The sequence below is a fragment of the Rhinichthys klamathensis genome, unplaced genomic scaffold, assembly GCF_029890125.1.
Source record: "Rhinichthys klamathensis goyatoka isolate OS25496 unplaced genomic scaffold, OSU_Roscu_1.1 h1tg000011l_1, whole genome shotgun sequence".
Lineage (NCBI taxonomy): Eukaryota > Metazoa > Chordata > Actinopteri > Cypriniformes > Leuciscidae > Rhinichthys > Rhinichthys klamathensis.
Genome location: NW_026606564.1, coordinates 18393079 through 18414564, shown reverse-complemented (window position 1 = coordinate 18414564; position 21486 = coordinate 18393079). Strand labels below are relative to the sequence as shown.

General features: G+C 39.8%; 1 protein-coding gene across 1 annotated transcript in view; it reads left to right on the top strand.

The window, feature by feature from the left end:
* The first annotated feature begins 4161 nt into the window (after positions 1-4161).
* The window catches only part of LOC130096176 (ribonuclease inhibitor-like), a 41827-nt gene continuing 24502 nt past the window's right edge, over positions 4162-21486 (top strand). The window contains exons 1-4 of the mRNA XM_056262860.1: positions 4162-4265; positions 11013-11186; positions 11898-12068; positions 15273-15446. Coding sequence (XP_056118835.1) covers positions 4162-4265; positions 11013-11186; positions 11898-12068; positions 15273-15446 — 623 coding nt within the window. The remainder of the gene's footprint in view (positions 4266-11012; positions 11187-11897; positions 12069-15272; positions 15447-21486) is intronic.

Sequence of the window (21486 nt, the reverse complement as noted above, 5' to 3'; positions counted from 1 at the left end):
CGGTGTCTTGCAAGTGTCTCTGGTGCTGCGGCGTGCAGCGGCATACATTGGCATTACCCCCCTTTTGCACTGTGGCATCACAAGCTGTGGCGCGGTGATGGCATCAGGTGCAGAACGCTGAATGTTGTTTAGTGCACGCAGCATGTGCTTGTCGACGCAGGTTGGCTGAAGGCACCGGTTGTCGGTGGGTGCAGACGGCGGTCGTGGGTGGTTGGAGGGGTAGAGAGGTGGTTGTCTCAAAGTTCATTTGGTTAGTCACAGTCTTTGGTGAGCTGAAAGGTGCAGGGTAGCAAGTTCACATCTCCATTTGGTGCTGAGGCTGTGCCTTTATGGCTGGCTGAGGGAGTTCTTGTGACCTCTGTGACCTGCCAGTTAGGTTCTCTTGACCTGTGTGACTGGAGGGGGAGGGGTTTTTGAACTTGAGCTCAGACATTCAGTTGTTTAGGGTCTATTAAAGGCTCAAAGCGATTTAACAGAACTTGGCCAATCAGAAGTGGGTACGTGATCGGTACACTGGGTGAACGGAAGCTACCTGTTTTGAGCCAAATGTTGTTTTGGCTGTAGGATTGCACGTTCAGCTCACATGTTTGGGACTTGAGAGTTCGTTTTGATGCTCAGCTGTAGCACTGAGTCTTTCAGAGAGTTGGGCTGACATTAGCGTGGTGTTCGAGCTAGTGTCTAGCAGGCCTTCAAGGCTCAAATCAATGTCTCTGGTGGTGGTTAGGTAGAGTTTTCGTGCCACCCCCTTTTTGATTAGGCTTTACAGAAGTCTTGGCGTCTGGGCTGGTGTCGTGACTGATGAGCGGTTAGGCAGGGGCTCTGTGGCATTCTGGCACACTTGTTGTGAGTGATTAATGCGTGGCCCTAAAAGTTCAGAACTACTGCTTAATAGGTTCGTTAAGCATTTAGCATAAAGCTAAGTGTCTCTTGTGTCCTTATCTTAGCTGTGACTGTTAGGCTAAGTTTTGTGTGGTTCCGATGGTATTTCCTGGAAAGGACATAGCCGAGATGAAATAAATGACGTAAGGTGGTTCTTATGACTAAATTATTTCTCTGGACTTAGAGATGGTTCGACGAAGTGAACGATAATAGGGAAAAGGACAGCTTTCTTATTTAAATTCTGCTTATTGTCAATCCTCAGGACTCTAGTAGTGGTGTTGAAGGGTCACAAAACGAGTGCACTGGTTGAAATTAAGCCAAAATAACAAATAAGGGGGTCTGTTTCCTTTCTGGGCCCTATAGGAGATAAAACCACACTCGGACAAGAGAGGCAAACAAAAAAAAATTAAATCATATAGATGACCTAATAGACCAGGGAATAGCTGCTTGCTATTATTATCAAGGTCAAAGGAATGAAATAATTAATGAGGAAAATAAAATAAAAATTAAAGCAAAATGGAATAAAATGATCAAACACAGGAATGATCTGAAGTCGAGAATAATCAGTGGCATTAGTGACTAAACTTTGGATTTGCTTTGATCAACACTTTATAGTGGGTTGTAGCGGTTGCATGTTCAAAACCACATCGTGTGTGTCCCTCCAAAGGTTTAGTCAACATGCAGATGAAAATTCCTATGGTTATACAAATTCTTCTGTAGTTAGTTACGCAGTTTACATGTAGTTAAACTTAAGTTTAATTGACAGGGGATCTGCGAAGTTAGTCTTCAACGGTTAGCAAGGAGTATTCCTAAACCAGTGAAGGTGAACTTTAGCTAATAAGAATTGCAAACACGGAAAGTGGATAATTAGAAACCCTAACTGGTGTTGAGGAAAGTATTCTAGAATACTTTGCCCTGTGGAACACAGGCGGTGATTAAGGGTTCAAGTAAATGATGCTAGCTGCTAACTGTGGAAGTTATTTAGCTTAGCCTATGCTGTACGGGAGCTAGGTTAGGTTAGCTTAGCCTAAGTTAGCTTGATGCTAAGCTAGGTTAGCTTAGCCTAAGTTAGCTTGATGCTAGGCTAGGTTAGCTTAGCCTAAGTTAGCTGGATGCTAGGTTAGATTTAGCTTAGCCACCCAGGCTGGTTTGTTTACAAAAGTGACATTACGAGTTAACACTTCCTGTGGCAAGTTGTTGTCATGGGAACCAGAGCATGTCAGAACAATTCAACAGTACTTGAAGAATGTCTGTACATTTTACATGAATCACACACGTTTTAACGGGTTAACAGGAGGCGCCTATACTTTGTTTTTCAAGAACTTGATGTTCCATTTAGTAAACTGCAGATGTGTTTTGGCATTTGCTAATTGTACTAATGGAACTTTGCTCTTTACTTTACATGACTTATTCTATTTGTTTACAAAGTAAGGAAATAGAATTGCTGCAAGTCAACGCTTGTCTAAGCGTATGTAGTTACGTTTCTTCTCGTGCATAAATGCTGATTTTTCAGCACGTGACTTGGTTTGATCGCTTAGTAGCTTTCTGCTTGTAGATGCAGCCAAAATTTAGGTGAATTACATCAATCTAGCAACAAATTTTTTTTTCTTTTTTTTTTTCTGAGGGCCTTTACATCGTAGAAAGGGGAGCATCACCCGGGTCTACATAGATAACACTGTTCTGAGTTTTCTTTGTCAGAAACAGGTTTTAGTCATACCGCGATTTGGATTTCTTTTTAACCAAAGCGGAATGGATATCGGTACAGATTACAAGCTGCTGAGATACCTTTTTCACACAGACTTACGCTTTAATGCTGAAGTTACTGATACCAGTTGAGAATCTAAGGCTCTTTTACTTGAAGTAGAGATGTCAATTCCAGCTATTGTTTTATCGGCATTTAGACAAGCCAGCGATCGAAACACGTATTGCACGTTTTGTTTTAGTTGGATCGCGATGATCAAGTGCACGCCCGTGGGTTAACGGTAGTTTAGAACTCAGGTGATTTTACTACACTCTGGCGTCAAGGTAACGTATACCCTATTTGGAGCTGGTGTTCTATGTAACTCTTCACTGTCACGGAACCTAATGTTTAGCGGTGCCGATTTACTCAACATCTAGAAACCGTTTGTTTCAAAAGAGTCGTGCATAGTCTGTCGGCCGTTGAGGCTTACATGTCCGTCTAAGATTCCTTTAAATCAGTAAAATTCTAATTTTACAGACGCAGAGTCTTGCAACTCTTTGAGCACACTTTCATCTACTTTTAAAAGTTTTATGTCCGATGTTGATCAAGGACCTTTTAGCTGAGTCTTGCACGGTGTTCGTGCAGTGTGTCTTCTGGTTTTGCAGTTCAGGAATTTGGGGTTTTAGGAATTCTTACTGAGGGGACCTTCACGCATCGTTGAGTGGGCATTGCGTGGGGGCAGAAGAACTATGCTGGCTGACGGGTTTTGGAGGGAAAGTTTCTTGAAACTTGTGTCCTCAGTCACAGGTTCGTTGTAAGTTCCACAGCAAACTCGTTCGGAGCCGGTGGTGGTAGCACAGGTTCTTCTAGGTCTGTGCTGCTGGGTGTCTGTGACGTGTGTTCACCGGTTGGAGACTGCAGGTGAAAAATCAATGTCCTTTAGATTGTCAGAGATGTGTGGAAGGCGGGCTTTTTCACCCCCCTTTTCAGCTCTTGTGCGTTGGCTGAAATGTGCGGACCGGTCAGGGGAAACTTGTGGTGTGTGTTTCCCCTTTTCAGGTCATGCTGCAGTCTAACAGAGTGTGGCGACTCTGTGTGATCGGTGCCAAGTTCGTGTTCGAGATCTTGTCTCTGTTGAACGGGCTTGTGGATGGTCGCACGGGCCTCTTTTGGGTTTTTCGCAGGCCGTGCGCTTTCGAGTCTCTTTCAGTTCGGTCTCTGCTCTTTGCAAGAGGCTTCACTTTGTCGGAGTTTCTCGTCGAGTTCCTCTCTGGTTCTTTTCTCTGACTATTCACTTCGGTCTGTGTCGATGAAGGTTAGCCAGGGCGGTTTGAAGTCTTTCCACTTCCTTCTTGTAGCTAGGGGTCGTTGTCATCCTCGGCTTGCATCCTTAGCGTTGCAACTTTGTGCTCCAGGGCGATGCGGCTCCTTTCGTGGAGACGTTCTTGTGTGATGAGCTGGCAAGTGAGGTTGACGTGTCTGACCGGTCTTTGTCGTGGGAGCTTTGGCTTGGTTTGTGCGCCGTCAGCTTGTCCACGTCTGCGATGCTCTTGGCTCGAGGCTCTGAGTCACTAGCGTCCTCGGGCAGGAAGTTAGCCGTCATGGCCGTCAGCCATGTGTCGAGGTTGTCCCAGCGGGTTGTGGGACCGGAACAAACTGGCTTCACTGTGGGCGAGAGGAACACAACACACGCAGAGAGACCAGGGCAATTTCGTTCTACGTTTAACGAGCTATAATACGGGCTATGCCGTGTATGAAAATTTTGGTTAACTGATGCAGACAGTTAAATCATTCGGTGGGACAATTTAGGTAGTTCAGTATGGGCCTGAATAAAATTTAACAGGGCGGTAGCTTAGTGGTCACCTGTTGATGCTAACGGCTTGGTTTGTCAAACTATTATTCAGCGTTCCTTGTTGTCTCAGATAGGCTCTGTCTTCTAGGTGAACTGAAAGGAACAGAGCACAACAGAAAAGAGCAGTGGCAAGATAGCAAAGTTTGAAGTAACATGCAACCATTAAAGATGGAAAGTTCTGTAATGAAATGGCGTCAATAGTACACAGGAAGTGTTACAAGGGAAGAGGAGGCCTAAGCCTGCGGTTTGTGGCTCGGAGAGGAGAAGGGAGCCACACGCTTCAATGACCGGGGGAATTCATAGATTCTGTGGCCAATACTAAGTGGATGGGTTTAATACCTTTTTCTAGTTTGCCTGGGGTGAAATGAGGTCATTCCGCTCGAAGTCAGCATCGTGGTTGGTCCTTCTGTCGCCCCAAACACTTGGCAGCAGTGTCCCGGGCCTTTCGGTGCATCTGTACCTAGGTGCGCCCTTTCAAGCAACTTGACCTGGAACACAACCGGCGGTGCCGAATTGGTAATGTCGTGTTGCGGGCCGCACGAAGGGAAAGATACAGGAAAGTCCGAGACCCGTGCTCAGTCAGTGCTGGTGACGCAGATCAGACGAACCACCCGCCGGACCTCGAGCAGAGCTGACTGTCAAATCGCCACAGCCCGAGAGAGATTTCTACCTACAATCACAAAACAGGATGAAGAACAATTGAACCTCAACGTGAATTAAAGCTCTTTTATCTAAATCAAATTGAGTGTCTCTTTTTTTTTTTTTTTTTGAAAAATCAAAGGCAACGGCTTTACTAAAATTATGGTAAAAACAAAAGGGAATTATGACAATGTTAATTATCAGAATAACCTAGTCTCCCTTCGGAGGAGAGTTTTAGAGCCGCAGGAAGAGCACAGGAGGAAGCAAGCTGCAGTGGCGTGTTTGGGCCACTTCCTCCTAGTGGTCAATCTGGCTGACAGAGACCTTGATTTAAATTGCATTCAAACTGGTTTAACTACAATTCAAATCAAGCATATGCATAGATGTTAAGTAACTTCTAGAAAGTAAGGATACAGTTGTCATAACGTATCGAATCAAAATTACTAAAAATAATTTGAAAAAGGAAATATAGAAATAAAGCCATAAAACCATTCCCGACAGGAACGGAGACTTCCTTCAAATTAATTTGAAATTTGTTTGTTTCAAACCAAATTTGAATAAGTGTAGGAAATTGAAGGTTGGCATTATATTTGATTAGTCATCAGAAACTGCTAATACCTACTTTTGAATTTTAAATTCAAACGTGGTTTGAACTAAATTCAAAATAAATGTACACAGTCAGTAGTGAAATCATGTTATTAAAACTGGAACTTGCACATGCATTGAAAGTTAGAAACACAATTTCAGGAATTCACTGGAACAATCTGAAATGGTGCTGAGAGAAAATTATTTAGGAAAGGATGACCTTGTTACCATTGTCCACACGATGGCGACATCTCGCTCATGGAGGGTAAAGTCAGGACGTGGAGGCCGTCTGATACTGGGAAACTCAAGGGCGCGCCCTAGCGTTTGGCAGTAGCATTGCAACCCGCCTGCTTTCACAAGTGACTGTCTCAGAGGACGTGCAAAGAATTACACGCCTCAATTGCTGCATCAATCCGAAATAGTGCGGAATTTAAATATCGACGGATTTCTTTCCGGTTCTATATTTCACAAAACGGCGTGGCAGGATTTTTCCTACACACACACATAGGGACAACAGGAATTACACGTCTGTCGTTCGGATACAAATACATTTATCAAATAGCATTTTATGATTTACAATGTTTTGGATTTTTTTTCGATGCTATATTTCACACAAGTGTGTGGCAGGATTTCTTCGCTGCACTACACGTAAATTGTGGACAACAGGAATTAGGCATCTGTTTTTCGGATCCAAATAACATTTATCAAATAGCATATATGATGAAAAATGTTTTCAGTGTTGGATTTTTTTTTTTTCGGTGCTATGTTTTACAAGCACATCTAGCAGGATTCGTCGCTGCGTTGTGCGAGAGAAAACAGGAATTCATCATCTGTTTTTCGACTCCCATAACATATGTCAAATAGCATTGATTAAAAATGTTTTCAGTTTTGGATTTTTATCGGTGCTATATTTATTTAACACGTTAGCAGGTTTTCTTCGCTGCGTCGTGCAAAAGGAAACAGGAATTATTCATCTGTTTTCGACTCCAAGCATATATCAAATAGCACTTGTGATAATATGCTTTTCGGTTTTTTACAATTGAGTAGCTAAGTCAATGTTTTAACCAGGAGTTTTTATCGTTAATCTAACGATTATAAAATAAGGCCTTTTTAAGAATAGTGAAAGAGCATCGATTCACTAAATCTTGTCTTCACCCTGACAGAAGAACATCGTTCGGACAGGGGAGTTTAACATTAAAAATGTCGTCGTTCAAAAGAGGTTTCTTCGTCTTTTGTGGGACAAATTTAATACTATGAACTGCAGTTTACTTTTAGTTATTAACAATGGCAAACGGAATGTCAGACATTATTTTGCAGCGGTGAGTTCGCATTGCGTTCGCTCACTCGAGGCGCACGTACAATATTAAATCACAATATAGACATAGATTGAAAACTGATTTTGCTCATAAAACAAGTTTAAAATGTGCTTAGCATTTTCTCCACCATTTGTAAGGATTCAGGGCGGATCTAATCCGTGGGGAATTTGCATAAATTAATTAATAATTGGTAATTAATAATTATTCATACATGTTTGGATTAGATCAATCTTACATTGAATTTACTCTCCCTCTAAGGGAGGATCTATCATTTTACCTGCATGCATACGTGTATCCTTGCATTTTAACTACAAGTTGATTGCATAGATCACGTTTTACAGACAGGTAAAATTTAATTAGCTCAATTGTCAGATTAATATTGGGGGAATCCCACATATCATCTTACTTCATAGGATTTCAGGAAACGCAATTCTCTGGCCAGAAGAACTGGGTTTTCTGCCCTATAAACACATACTCTTTAAAGTATTTTTAATTTATAAAGCCGTAGCTTGATCTATTCATTTCAGAGACCTGGAGTATGAGCAGACACAGTAACATCAATCAAAATGAATATAATGGATTTAATAAAGGCATGACTACTTATGTATTTACTACGGTTACATGGGATATATGTATTTACAAACACATAGACAACAATGAACAATACAATAAGACATCAATGAACGAGAAATGCATAAAGTTTGGACAATGGATAACGTACACGCGTGAGCGAGTAAGAGAGAGAGGAAAGGGGATGGGGAGAGAGAGAACAGAGAAATTGGGAGAATTTCATTGGCAGGAAGACATTCACCTCTCTGATAACAACACGAAACATCATCTTAAAACTTCTTAGAAGCTCTATAAAGAGATATACTTGCGCAAGTTTCTTGGTCTCTCTGTATCGCGGCAATCCTGCGCGGCCTTGTCTGGCCGCGTGCGTGAGAGGATTCCTATGTGTGTGAGGAAGCATCACGTGGGCTGCTTGGCGCGCGTGTTGAACGGAGGTTCACAGTCTTTGGGGTAACATTACCAAAGGGAAATAGTTCGGCTGAGTTCGTTTCACTTCGTAGAACGGAGGAATCACGAGGAGTTAATGTTCCATCTGTGCATGGCTGGCGAAGAAGCGCGTGCTTCGCTCGGTCCGGCGCGTCACGCGGTCACGTGCGCGTGTTTCTCCTTCAAAGCGAGCGCGCGCTCGTTTAAAGGTCCCTTGTAGATGGATTTTGCTGAAGAGATATGTCACGGGGTTTTCTTTTCAATCGTCGATTGGAATTAAACACAGAGACTTATCTACAACTGAAAAACACAAACTAAACTAGAAACAAATAAAAGAAAGGCGAAGAGCTCGCCCGGAGGCGAGACGTTACATCATGACACGAGGACACGGGAGGAAGAGAGCGAGCGAAGGGGAGAAGCGTCATTTATCACTTTCGGAGAAATCCAGCCTCTTCCTGTTGGCTTGGCCAATTAGAGGGTTGGAAGTTTACAGGCGGGACTTTGGGTTTATGGCCCTTTGTCTCCAGAGAGAGACATCTGAAACCCTAATCTCGTCGGTTGTTTAAGAGAAGAATCTTCACAATTCTTATAATACTAATGTGTCACAAAGTTTAGCAAAATGTAATGTCAATTAACAAATGGGGAACGAAGATTGGAGTTTATCGAGACCAAACTTGCCACAAATGGATTTGGTTAAACATTAGTTGGCAAAGTTTGAAACATTATCCAATTAAGAGTTGTCGAGAAACATAGACCAAACCACAGAAAGGCAACTCATGAAATAGGGAACTTAGATACATCGTTCATACAATTCTCAAGTGGATATATAATAGCATATATATATGAATACAGGATTCATTTCTCCTCCTTGGTTAGAATTCAGAGAGAGAGAGAGAGACATACTTCTCTGACATTCCTGGTGCGGTCGTAAATGCTGTTATCTAAGACCCCAGGCTCTGACAGTATGTTAAGTTTTGGTTCTTACTGTCCCCAAAAGCTGGTGCACATAGAATCATAACTTTTACTGTAATTTCTTGTATCTGATTAATTCCGCTGGATCATGAGAATTAAAACAAGACCAAGAACGACGTATAACAATACTGGGAATAGACAGTTAAATGTAAAAATGCATAATGATAAAGTCACAGTTATTCCAATGTGACATGGGCAAATGGACACACATAAAACACATCAAATATATCTGGTTGAATGTCTTTTAAAGAAAAGAAGTTCCTTTGGGACATTACAAAAATGTCATAAAATGTCTTAATGTCTTGTAAGCGGACACCACGCTCTGTCCTGAGTGTGGGTGTCAGCTGTGGGGGAGGTGTGTGTGTGTGTGTGTTTGTGTGTGTTTTTTCAAGTTCCAGGCCTTTTGGGGCTAAAGGCTTTGGGATTTTAGCACGAAGGTATTTAGTTATTCAGATTCACCCTGGCCCAGTCCTTACACTAGAGTGAGATGCGATGACTAACAGGACGATGCCGGAGGCAAAAAGCACACTTGAGTTGATCACCTCCCAATTTACACATCATTCCCTTCACCCATCCCTACCTGAATTCACCCAAAAATCTATATGGTTTAATATGAACTGTTTTCATACAGTATTATACATGTTTGGTATCATTTGAAATGTCTCAGTGCGACTGGTACAAAGGTCTCATTCCCACAGAAGTAAACCAAAAAGGTAATAAGGTGTGGAGCATTTAGAGATATCTTGTTAACTGCTGTGTGTGTGCCCCATGTAAATCAACGTCTGTCCCCAGTAAGTCTGGGACGGTGATTAATGCAAATTCCCACTGTGAACTCGTTTACATTTTGAAAAGAGGTTTCTGCCTTGGTCTGAGTATTTAGGGAGATGCTGAAGAAGGCTTGTGGTGATCTGTACCTCAAATTAGCTCGTGATGCAGAGTGTATGCAGGCATCCGCATCATGTATTTTATAATGTCAGGTTCGCATGTTCTCTCATTATTCCAGAGCATTTGATGTTTTGTATTGATTATTTTTTAACTGATTATGTAATTGGCATGATACATTTACCTGACATAATTAATTGGTACATTTGATTTTATTCCGACTGACTCTGAAATTGTTTTCCCAAGTAGATGAAACGTATTTGTATGTCACTGCAAGTTTTGCGTCAGATTAGTGACGACTAATATTTTGGCGCTAATTCAAGTGTTAATGTTTTGCAAAGACAAGAAGTGAATTTCCGTTTCGGGCAGCAAAAGTGATGCGTGACCAACTTAAATCTGGGTGTGTTTTACCTCTGTTTTAATTTAATGTTACTTTAGATAAGTGTACGTGGGAAACCACGGAATGGCCAATCCAATGCTATTATAAGACAAGTAAAGGTGGTTGACTTATATCTGTAGTAGTGGCCATACCTCTACTGAAATAAACAGTACTTTAATTTCAAGTGTATGCAATCACAGGGGCTATACTAAAGTATCTTTGATTGTGTAAGCGTGAATGCGACCGAAATCAGGTATATAGCAATTACCTCTGTTTAGTGACCGAAGCTGGCGAGATTATGATCGTGAGACCCACGTTAAACAAGGCGTGAGGACCTCTGAGCGACATTGCTTCCTAATATGAATGGGTAAAATATAAGTAAAGAGTTAAATAGAACAATAAAATGTATTGCTAAACTATTATATAAATTGACCAATAACCAATTAGCAATCTAACTTAAATTCGAGGTCATGATAAAATGGATTAAGATATAAAATGGAGTCCGATAAAAGCTTAAATGGACTTAAATTGCTTTGCCACATGGAAAGACAGTAACATGCAGAGACCTTCACCCGTTCTGGAAGAAAACCCCCATTTGGACCGATAAACGGGCTTACACAGTTTTAGATAATTGTAATCTCGAAAGTGATGTTGATGTCTAACATATTAAAGATTTCTGTGCCTTTTGTTTGCCTCCATATTCAGTTGTCAGTTTTTGCAACTAACTTTCAATGCATTTGTACAAAGAACAAAATAAAATTCAAGTTTAAGGATTTATATTGTTTGGGGTTTAACTGATTAATCAGTTGAATGCTTTCATTCCTGTTCTAGACTCTCTAACTGCAGTGTAACAGAAGAAGGTTATAAAGCTCTGGCTTCAGCTCTGAGATCAAACCCTTCACACCTGATAGAGCTGGATCTCACAGGGAATGATCCTGGAGAATCAGGAGTGAAGCAGCTCAATGATTTACTACAGGATCCAGACTGTCAACTGAAGACACTGAGGTGAGACAGGACCAAATATTTAACTAAATTAGTTATATGGAGGCTAAATATTCATAACTAATATATTATTTTAGCTATACAATTAGCTTGACAATTTGTTGCATAAAATTGATCAAGACCAGATGCTGCAGGTACTGTCATGATGATGATAAACGTCAACACAGTTTAGTTGTGATGCGAGCTACAGGTCAAATAGACATTATGGGTCAGTATATGTGCTGCTATTCTGGAGTATACCTTGATCATTGAAATGCACAATTTTATTTTTGTGCACACTTCTCATCAAAATTCTAGATCACCTTTTAGAGAAATAGTTTTCTGAACACAGTTGTTTTCCATCAAGCCCAGATTCACTGCATCTCTCTGTAGCAGGTCTATGAGTCTCCAGATGTTCACAAACATGCAGTTTCTCAAGCCAGTTTTCTTTGTGCTGACGTTTCTCACTTCTCCTGCTTAAAAGCCAGAAAGATCTTAATTTCACACTCTGTATTCATACTGAAAACCATGATCTAGTGAGCTTTTGCCCCTCTGCTCGTGAGACGTTTCTATTCTTATGAGTTTGCTTTAGGACTGAGTGTCTGTCTAGTTTCTTTAAAATGTATATTTATTTGTGTATTTAAATGTTCAAAGAAAAATAAAAAAATGTATTGTATCAATATTTTTTGTAATGCAACAGACATTTATTTGAGAACTGAATTGACTGTTCTGCAGGTTTTTGAGTCCTGCTGCAGAGGAAGCCTGTCAGTATGTGAATAGAGTTGTGGGTGAAAACCCGTTTCTCCAGAGAAAGCTGAATCTGAGTGTACATAAACTAGGAGACACACGAGTGAATCAGATCGCTGCTCTACTGCAGGATAAACACTGCCAACTCAACACACTGACGTGAGTATTGCTCGTTTATTTATAAAATTTCTTTACTTTTAGTTGCAATGTTAGCTGATGATAATATTTCCTCACTTGTTTGAGTCAGAGCAGTTTTTTCCTCAACATCACACAGAGCCACAACAATTTAAAGTAAAAAAATTAAACTGCAAATTAAAAAACTTGATATCAAGCTTTAAATATTTGGTTAAGACAGACATTTGGATCATGGGTCAATAATTATTTCAGTTTCTGTAGAGGCAGAACAATGTTTTTTTGTGACATCAGAATCAGAAATGTTCATAACTGCTTTCAATTCAATGTTTGTATTTCCCAAAATGTAAAATTGTCTAATTTTGGTGCAGCATATACTGTAACTTGTAAAAATTGAACAAGTGCATTTTAAAAGTCTGTTATCAGTTTCTGCCTGTAATAAGATCCACTGAACGCTAGTGATGGGCGCTTTCGAAACACGCTTCATGAAGATACGAAATCTTTCCGAATCTTTTGTTTTGAATCAGTGGTTCGGAGCGTGTATCAAACTGCCAAAGTCACATGATTTCAGGAAACGAGGATTAGTTACGTCATAACTGTTTCAAAACGTTTGGAAATGTCAGTGGTTCACCGCTGGGGGAAGATGATCTCTGTGAACCCATGAATCATGCAGATTTACTGAGATTGAACAAGTGTCTGTGGGTTTAACCTGATCTCTGATCAGTTTTACTCATTTGTAGATGTTTTAATCAGACATTAGTCTTTAGTAATTAAAAGTCATTAGTAATTAAAAGGAATTTTAGTAATTAGTAATTAAAAGGAATAATAGTAGTTAATAGTCTCTTATTGGCCTGTTTAGCTGAGCCATCCAAACAAAACAAACACTGGAAATTGATAAAAGAGCACATATTATACAGACACTTGATATTTAATCATATTAGATTATTAGGAACAAAAAAGGGATCAAAGCCAGACAGAAGACAATGGTAACATGAAGGCAGAGCCGTACGCAGGGTTTTATAAAAACTGAGGCCCCAAAATTGATGTTGCTAGGGGAGTTCGGGGGAAATTTAGATTTTCCTGATCTACACATGTGCAATTTAAGGTGTTTGAAGGACAACAAAATTGGATATCAATAGCTTTAAAAGCATGTCAGTGGGCAGTAGCATACATTATTTGTCAAGCAGAAAACAGATTCTTAAACATGAGAATCAGGTTAAATGTTGCAATGAATGATCCACACAACAAAATTGAAATGCAGAAATGTTATGCTTATTGTTGACAAACACAATCACTTATTCCAAACAGGAATGAGAAATGATTCAATGATTATTTTGCATAGATGTTACATTTCAGTCAAATGCCAATGCAATCCTTCTGTGTCCAGAGGCATATGAGCAATATGTATGAGCATCAAAGATCAGTTTCAGCAACTTGTTTCTTTCCTGAATTAATCAATGTTTTTGGAATAATCAGTTCAATTAATGGTTTAATTGCTCACTCATAAAGACAGTCACTTGTCGCCCCCTACTGGCTTACAGATGCAAGTTGCATGAAGTGGAGAAGAGCGACGAGGAGGAGGAATTCACCAATGAACTTGTAGTTGAGGATCACGGTACTGACTGACAGAACACAGTTTTTTTGGGGTTAAAAATTATCCAAAATACATATTTGAGAAAATACATAACCAGCCAGGGTTCAAAACTCTCTGCTTGCCGTAGCTCGATTCAAAGCAGTAAGCTTGTAATAATGTTTTTAATTCCAGTGGTACTGGTGGATTTCAGCGGGAGATTCGACCATGTCTTTGCGTCATTACGTCACATCTGTACACACACACATCTGTACACACACATCTGTCCAATCTGTCCACACACATCTGTCCACACACATCTGTCCACACACATCTGTCCACACACATCAGTCCACACACACATCTGTCCACACACACATCTGTACACACGTACACACACACATCTGTACACACACATCTGTACACACACACATCTGTCCACACACATCTGTCCACACACACATCTGTCCACACACATACATCTGTACACACACATCTGTACACACACACACACACACACACACACACACATCTGTACACACACACACACATCTACAGGTCCTTCTCAAAAAATTAGCATATTGTGATAAAGTTCATTATTTTCCATAATGTAATGATAAAAATTAAACTTTCATATATTTTAGATTCATTGCACACCAACTGAAATATTTCAGGTCTTTTATTGTTTTAATACTGATGATTTTGGCATACAGCTCATGAAAACCCCAAATTCCTGTCTCAAAAAATTAGCATATCATGAAAAGAGTCTCTAAACGAGCTATTAACCTAATCATCTGAATCAACTAATTAACTCTAAACACTTGCAAAAGATTCCTGAGGCTTTTAAAAACTCCCAGCCGGTTTCATTACTCAAAACCGCAATCATGGGTAAGACTGCCGACCTGACTGCTGTCCAGAAGGCCATCATTGACACCCTCAAGCAAGAGGGTAAGACACAGAAAGAAATTTCTGAACAAATAGGCTGTTCCCAGAGTGCTGTATCAAGGCACCTCAGTGGGAAGTCTGTGGGAAGGAAAAAGTGAGGCAAAAAACGCTGCACAACGAGAAGAGGTGACCGGACCCTGAGGACACATCTGTACACACACATCTGTACACACACATCTGTCCACACACACATCTGTACACACACATCTGTACACACACATCTGTACACATAAAGAAGAGTCTCGGCTAGTCGGCTATATTGCGTGTGAGGATGTTGGAGGTGGAGATTTATAGCCTTTTCTCACAGCACTTGATATAATTAAACTTAGCAATTTGATGGCAGATCCAGAAAGGTTCAAACGACGATCACCAGTGACAACAGATTCACCCGCTGTAAAATGCAAAAGACTTCGCAAATCTGCCTTTACAACAGAGAATAAAGAAGAGAGACGTCAAATAAATAGTTAAAAATGAAAGAGAAGAAACAGTGTCTTCCAGCGCACAGAACTAGTGTGACTGGGTTTTAAAGGAGAAGTGGAGGAGAGCGAGGAGGAGGAGGAATTCACCAATGAACTTGTAGTTGAGGATCACGGCACTGACTGACAGAACTAGTGTGACTGGGTTTTAAAACAGACTATTGGAAACTAAATGCTGCTGTAGCTCTTCAATAAGATGATCATCATAGATGTGAACTATTGTTATTTCTCTGTCTTCAGTCTGAGTAGATGCAGTATTACAGAGAAACAGAGTCTCATCCTGACTTCAGCTCTGAAATCAAACCCATCACACCTGAGAGAGCTGGACCTGAGCGGGAATAATCTAGGAAACACAGGAGTGAAGCACTTATGTGCCGTACTGAAGGATTCACACTGTAAACTGGAGAGATTGAGGTCAGTCACATTCACATACAAGAATCAAAATGCTTTAAATCACTTCAACTGTTTAAACTAGAACACATTAACATTATATTTGTACAAATGTTTTCACCTTAGTATTTTGTGATCTGCTGAAATAAAGATGAAGATCTCTCTTCCTCTGTCTGTTTTATTTGCTGATGAAGATGATGTGACTTTACAGAATAAAGAGTCTCTTATTTTCTTCATTCTCTCTCTCTCTCTCTGCTAATGTAGGTTAAGCTGCTGTGATATGACAGATGAAGGTTGTTCTGATGTGACTTCAGCTCTGAAATCAAACCCGTCACACCTGAGAGAGCTGGACCTGACCGGGAATAAACTAGGAGACTCTGGAGTGAAAAACCTCAGTGATCTACTGATGAACCCACAATTCAAACTGGAGAAACTACAGTTAGTGTCATTATACTGTACAGCAATGACAGTGTGACTGAAGTTTATTTATTTGAAGACAGCAGGGCTTATGTTTCATTGGTTATAGCAGTGCACTTTCTGGGTTTCCCTATTGCTCACATTTATGTGTTTTTTTTTATCTACACTCTGTGTAATTATTCTGTGGCTTAGTAAATATCACAGTAATATTTAACTTTATTAACTTAATAAAATCTCTGAATATCATTTATTTGATTGTTTGAGTTAAACATACAAAAATAATTGATCCAACAGTTCATTTCATCTAAAATTTACAGTTACATATATATTTTTTTTCACTATAAGAATTTATTATTTGACTAACCAATTATTTATTTAAAGCTGCAGTTTTTTTGGTTAAAATTTATCCAAAATACTTATTTGAGAAAATACATAACCAGCCAGTGTTCAAAACTCTCTGCTTGCCGTAGCTCGATTCAAAGCGGTAAGCTTGTAATAATGTTTTTAATTCCAGTGGTACTGGTGGATTTCAGTGGGAGATTCAAGCATGTCTTTCCGTCATTACGTCACATCTGCACACACACACATCTGTACACACACACACACATCTGTACACACACACATCTGTACACACACACACACATCTGTACACACACACATCTGTCCACACACACATCTGTACACACACACATCTGTCCACACACATCTATACACACACATCTTTCCACACACATCTGTACACACACATCTGTACACACACATCTGTCCACACACACATGTCCACACACATCTGTACACACACATCTGTACACACACATCTGTCCACATAAAGAAGAGTCTCGGCTAGTCGGCTATATTGCGTGTGAGGATGTTGGAGGTGGAGATTTATAGCCTTTTCTCACAGCACTTGATATAATTAAACTTAGCAATTTGATGGCGGATCCAGAAAGGTTCAAACGACAATCACCAGTGACAACAGATTCACCCGCTGTAAAATGCAAAAGACTTCGGAGTGGCTACAGAGAGAAAGAGACTTTAACCGGACCCATGCGAAAACAAGGATAATATCGGAAGGACATTACATGTAGTCACGCTAGGGCTGTCGCGGTGAAGGAATTTCCCTTGCGGTAATTTTGAGTGGCTCAATAGCGCGATATGCGGTTTTACCGCCATTTATTTATTTATATTTTTATTTATATTTATTTGTTGCAATATAAATACGTGTTATGATGTGGTCAGCATACACAAAAACAATGTAACCAATGTAACCGAAACGAAACAGCGTCTCTGCGCATTGAAAGACTGTCACTCAGCGCCCAGTTGTTACGCCAACGGACTGTCTTTGAGTGAGTGATTAAACCGTTCATTCAACGAAAATGTTCAAAAAAGCTGATTCCTTAAATGATAGATGTAATGAAACAAGGTGTTAATTATTTTTTTAACTTTGAGCTCCACTTTTCAAGGCTCAGCTGGCCAGCAATGCTTCACTTTTGGGCAAAGCTGAAGCAATGCTTCACTTAATAGAGACCAATGGCATTGATTCAATGCGTGACTCGCTGCTTTCCCCCCACGGCTTCTTCACGCTGTGTAATGCTGACTGCTGACGCCATCATGGTAAATACCTTTACACGTTAAAAGGATGATAGCCTACGTCAAATATGTTGCTTTCCTTGGAAACGGCAACCTTTTCACGAATATACAGGACTTGACTTCAAAGACAGACGCAGATTGCACGCACTCAGTCGATCACATTCTCTGTCTGTTTAGGCTTAAGTCCAAATCTACGAATCCTCTGTACAAATCACCATGATAAACAGTCTTGTTATCATTATTAACTTATTTAACATTCAATACACATGGTACGAACTACGAAGGGTGGCCTTATGAAAAAAGAAAGCGCGGTTCGCGGTTGCTGCGGTTACTTGCATTCCTCTACGGTTGGCCTGTCAGTAGCGCGGTACTGCAATATTGCGGTTATCGCGACAGCCCTAAGTCACGCAATGCTTGCTTACGCTGTTAACATTAACAATTTGAGAACAAAGTATAATTTGCACGGTTTTGCGTGATATGATAACTAGGGGTGTAACGATACACGTATTCGTATTGAACCGTTCGGTACGAGGCTTTCGGTTCGGTTTTCGGTACGCATTTTTTAACCGAACGGTTCGTTGGACCATTTTTCCTGCCGACCAAAATTTCGTTATTTCAAATGTAGGCGCGTCACGTGTGGCAAGCGCGCTCATAATGTAAGAGACGCTGGCGTGACCACAATATTGCCCAACATCAAATGCAAATGTAATGTAAGCGGAACGAAACCACTCGTTATTGTGTGGTTGACGGACCGTTTATCAGTTGGACCAATGTAGCGCGAGCCGATCTTAATCATCGCCACTGTTACTACACAGCGAAATGCAGTAAAGAAAGCATTTGAATTTGCCACTGAAGTAATAACATCGCTGCGAGATCTAGTGAGAAACATTCGCATTTCTCCGTTATTAACGGATCAAACAGCGCTGACGTGGAAACCAGGAAGAAACATTGTGCCATGAATGAACTATCCAGTGTCCACAGATCAGCAACATTCACCATGGGTTTACTGTAGTGACACTCACTGTAACCATGGGAGTTTGGCAGGAATAGTAGGCTATAATGCTTTCAAGTAACATTACGTCGGTTTTATTTTGACATTATGAATACAATTGCTGCTGCCCTCAAATGTTAATCTGAACTAAAATAAACCTTTGTTTATAACTACTACAATATTACATTTAATTTTGTCCAAGGAGCTGTTTTGTTTTATAAGCTCCTAAGAAAAGTCAAGTATAGCTCCATCATTGCTCAAAGTAAAAAAAAATCATACTTTATGATGTTAGTTTTAATAAAAATATAATTAAAAAAATTAAATCAAGGAAATATCTCTCCCATTTCTTTCTTTTTGCTGTATCGTATCGAACCGAACCGTGAATTTTGTGAACCGTTACACCCCTAATGATAACTTATTAGCGATTATTAGATTTAATCAGCGCGATTTACTGCAATGTAAGACCAAAACAAAAGTGGATGTTTCTTACAGGTTCAGACATTTTCCGGTGAAAATTCTTAGGTTGTTCATACTTCCAAAAAGAATAATCTGTGATTGTGACAGTGGTGGACGAAGTACACATTCCATGTACTTGAGTAAAAGTAAAGATACTCAAGGTAAAATATTAAGTAAAAGTAGAAGTGCTGCCTTTAAACATTCACTTGAGTAAAAGTACAAAAGTATTTGCCTTCAAATGTACTTAAGTATCCAAGTACTTTGATTTTTTATGGCTATAATGTCCTATTATAATTTGTCACAAGACTCTTGCTTAACTCAGTCTAAGTGAAGACTAATGTCACTCTTGGCACACCAATCTATTAATGAAATTAATTAGTCTGATATATATATATATATAAAATGTATTTTTTGTGTGTTAAATTTTGGAGGGAAGGGGACTGTTCCCATAAGGTATAAAACATTTACAGTATTTACTGTAGGCCTGTATATTTTTCTCCAGCGCCTATGGTCATAATTATTAACATCTTAATGTTATGATACATTCACATAAACCTGCACAACGCCATTATATATATATGTGTGTGTGTGTATGTGTGTATATATATATATATATATATATATATATATTAGTGCTGTCAAACGATTAAAATATTTAATCGCGATTAACCGCATTAATGTCATAGTTAACTCGCGATTAATCGCACATTTCTAAATGTCTCTTGATTTCTTTTTGTCCCATTATTTTTTCTCATTTTAATGCTCTTATCAACATGGAAAAGTGTATCGGCTTGCTTTGTGCAAATGTTTTTTATTGAAAACAACATTGACAATACTGTGTTCAATTTCACACTTACATTCTCACTTGGAGCAAATAATCTCTCACACAATGTAACACTGTCCATCAATAAAAGGGTGAAAGAAATACTGACGAGGTCCTGATATTGACGAGGGGGCGGAGAATTTGCATCAGCTGTGTGTGTGTGTGTGTGTGCTTGGCCACCATCAAGTGGTATTTCAGACTGGACGTGCTGCGATGATGATAGCTCAGTTCACAACGACAAAACACACAGATCACTTTGGTCTTGTCAATGGAACCATTTGGCAACTTTTTAAAAGTAAACTTTCCATTGAGAATCTTATTGGCATCCATTTCGGCGTCTCGCGCTCGTCATCCACTCAAAACGTAACGTTAACCTACTATTTGGCCGGCTCGCAAGCCCAAACAAGTGTGTGCGGCGTGCCTGTTGTTTTGTATCCGGTCTAGCTAGATCCGCTTGCGCTTTGGTCGACGAAGCAACTAAACGTCCTCGCGCAGCGCAATCCATTGAAATGAATGGGTTTCATAGCGCAGCGCCGCGCATGCCGCGTCCTGTTGCAAAAGCATGTGAAAAAAACGACAAAGTTTGCTAGGCCAAAAAGACCGTTAATCGCGCGATAAAAAAATTAACGCCATTAAAATGGGTTTGCGTTAACGCCGTTAATAACGCGTTTAACTGACAGCCCTGATATATATATATATATATATATATATACATACACACACACACACAGACACATACACACACACATATATATTCACACACACGTGCGCGCACACACACACATACCTATATAGGCTATATATATATATATATATATATATATATATATATACATACATATTCTATATTCTATGTTATGGGAGCAGCCAATTTCCCTCCAAAATTAAACACAAAAACGTGTTAATGCAGTGTTTCTGCTAGGCTACTCCCCAGGAAAAAAAGCTATTATATGCAAGTCATTTTAGTGGCAACGTAAGCAATGTACATTATGCGTCAATACTTACCGATAATTGCTGCAATAATAGCTGCTGCTCTCTGTCCCGCTTAAAATCATTGTCAACGCGATTTGTTTGGAACTATTGAGAGCTACACGAATAACGTGACCGCGCGGCGGCGAGATCACTGTCACAACCATCTATGTTCGCAACTCTCATATTTATCGGCTCTGGTTCGCGCTTAGTAGATACCGCCAAGGCAAGTTAAAAACAAAGCGCGCGCGCTGTACTGTGATTGGTGGCTCGTTTGACCAGTTACGTTTTTATCCACTCATAAATAAAAAGGAACGACTGATTTTGGAAATGTAGTAGAGTAAAAAGTAAGATATTTGACTTTGAAATGTAGTGGAGTTAAAGTAAAAGTCTCCCAAAATTTAAATACTTGAGTAAAGTACAGATACGCAAAAAAGCTACTTAAGTACAGTAACGAATTACATTTACTTCGTTACTGTCCACCACTGCGGGGGCTATACCAAAGTATCTTTGTTTGTGTAAACGTGAATGCGACCCACATCAGGTATATAGCAATTACTTCTGTTTAGTGACCGAAGCTGGGGAGATTGTGATCTAAAAACAACATTAAATTATGAGATTTTCAATCTTCAAACAGGCTTACACTGTTTTAGATAATTGTAATCTCGAAAGTGATGTTGATGTCTAACATATTAAAGATTTCTGTGCCTTTTGTTTGCCTCCATATTCAGTTGTCAGTATTTGCAACTAACTTTCAATGCATTTGTACAAAGAACAAAATAAAATTCAAGTTTAAGGATTTATATTGTTTGGGGTTT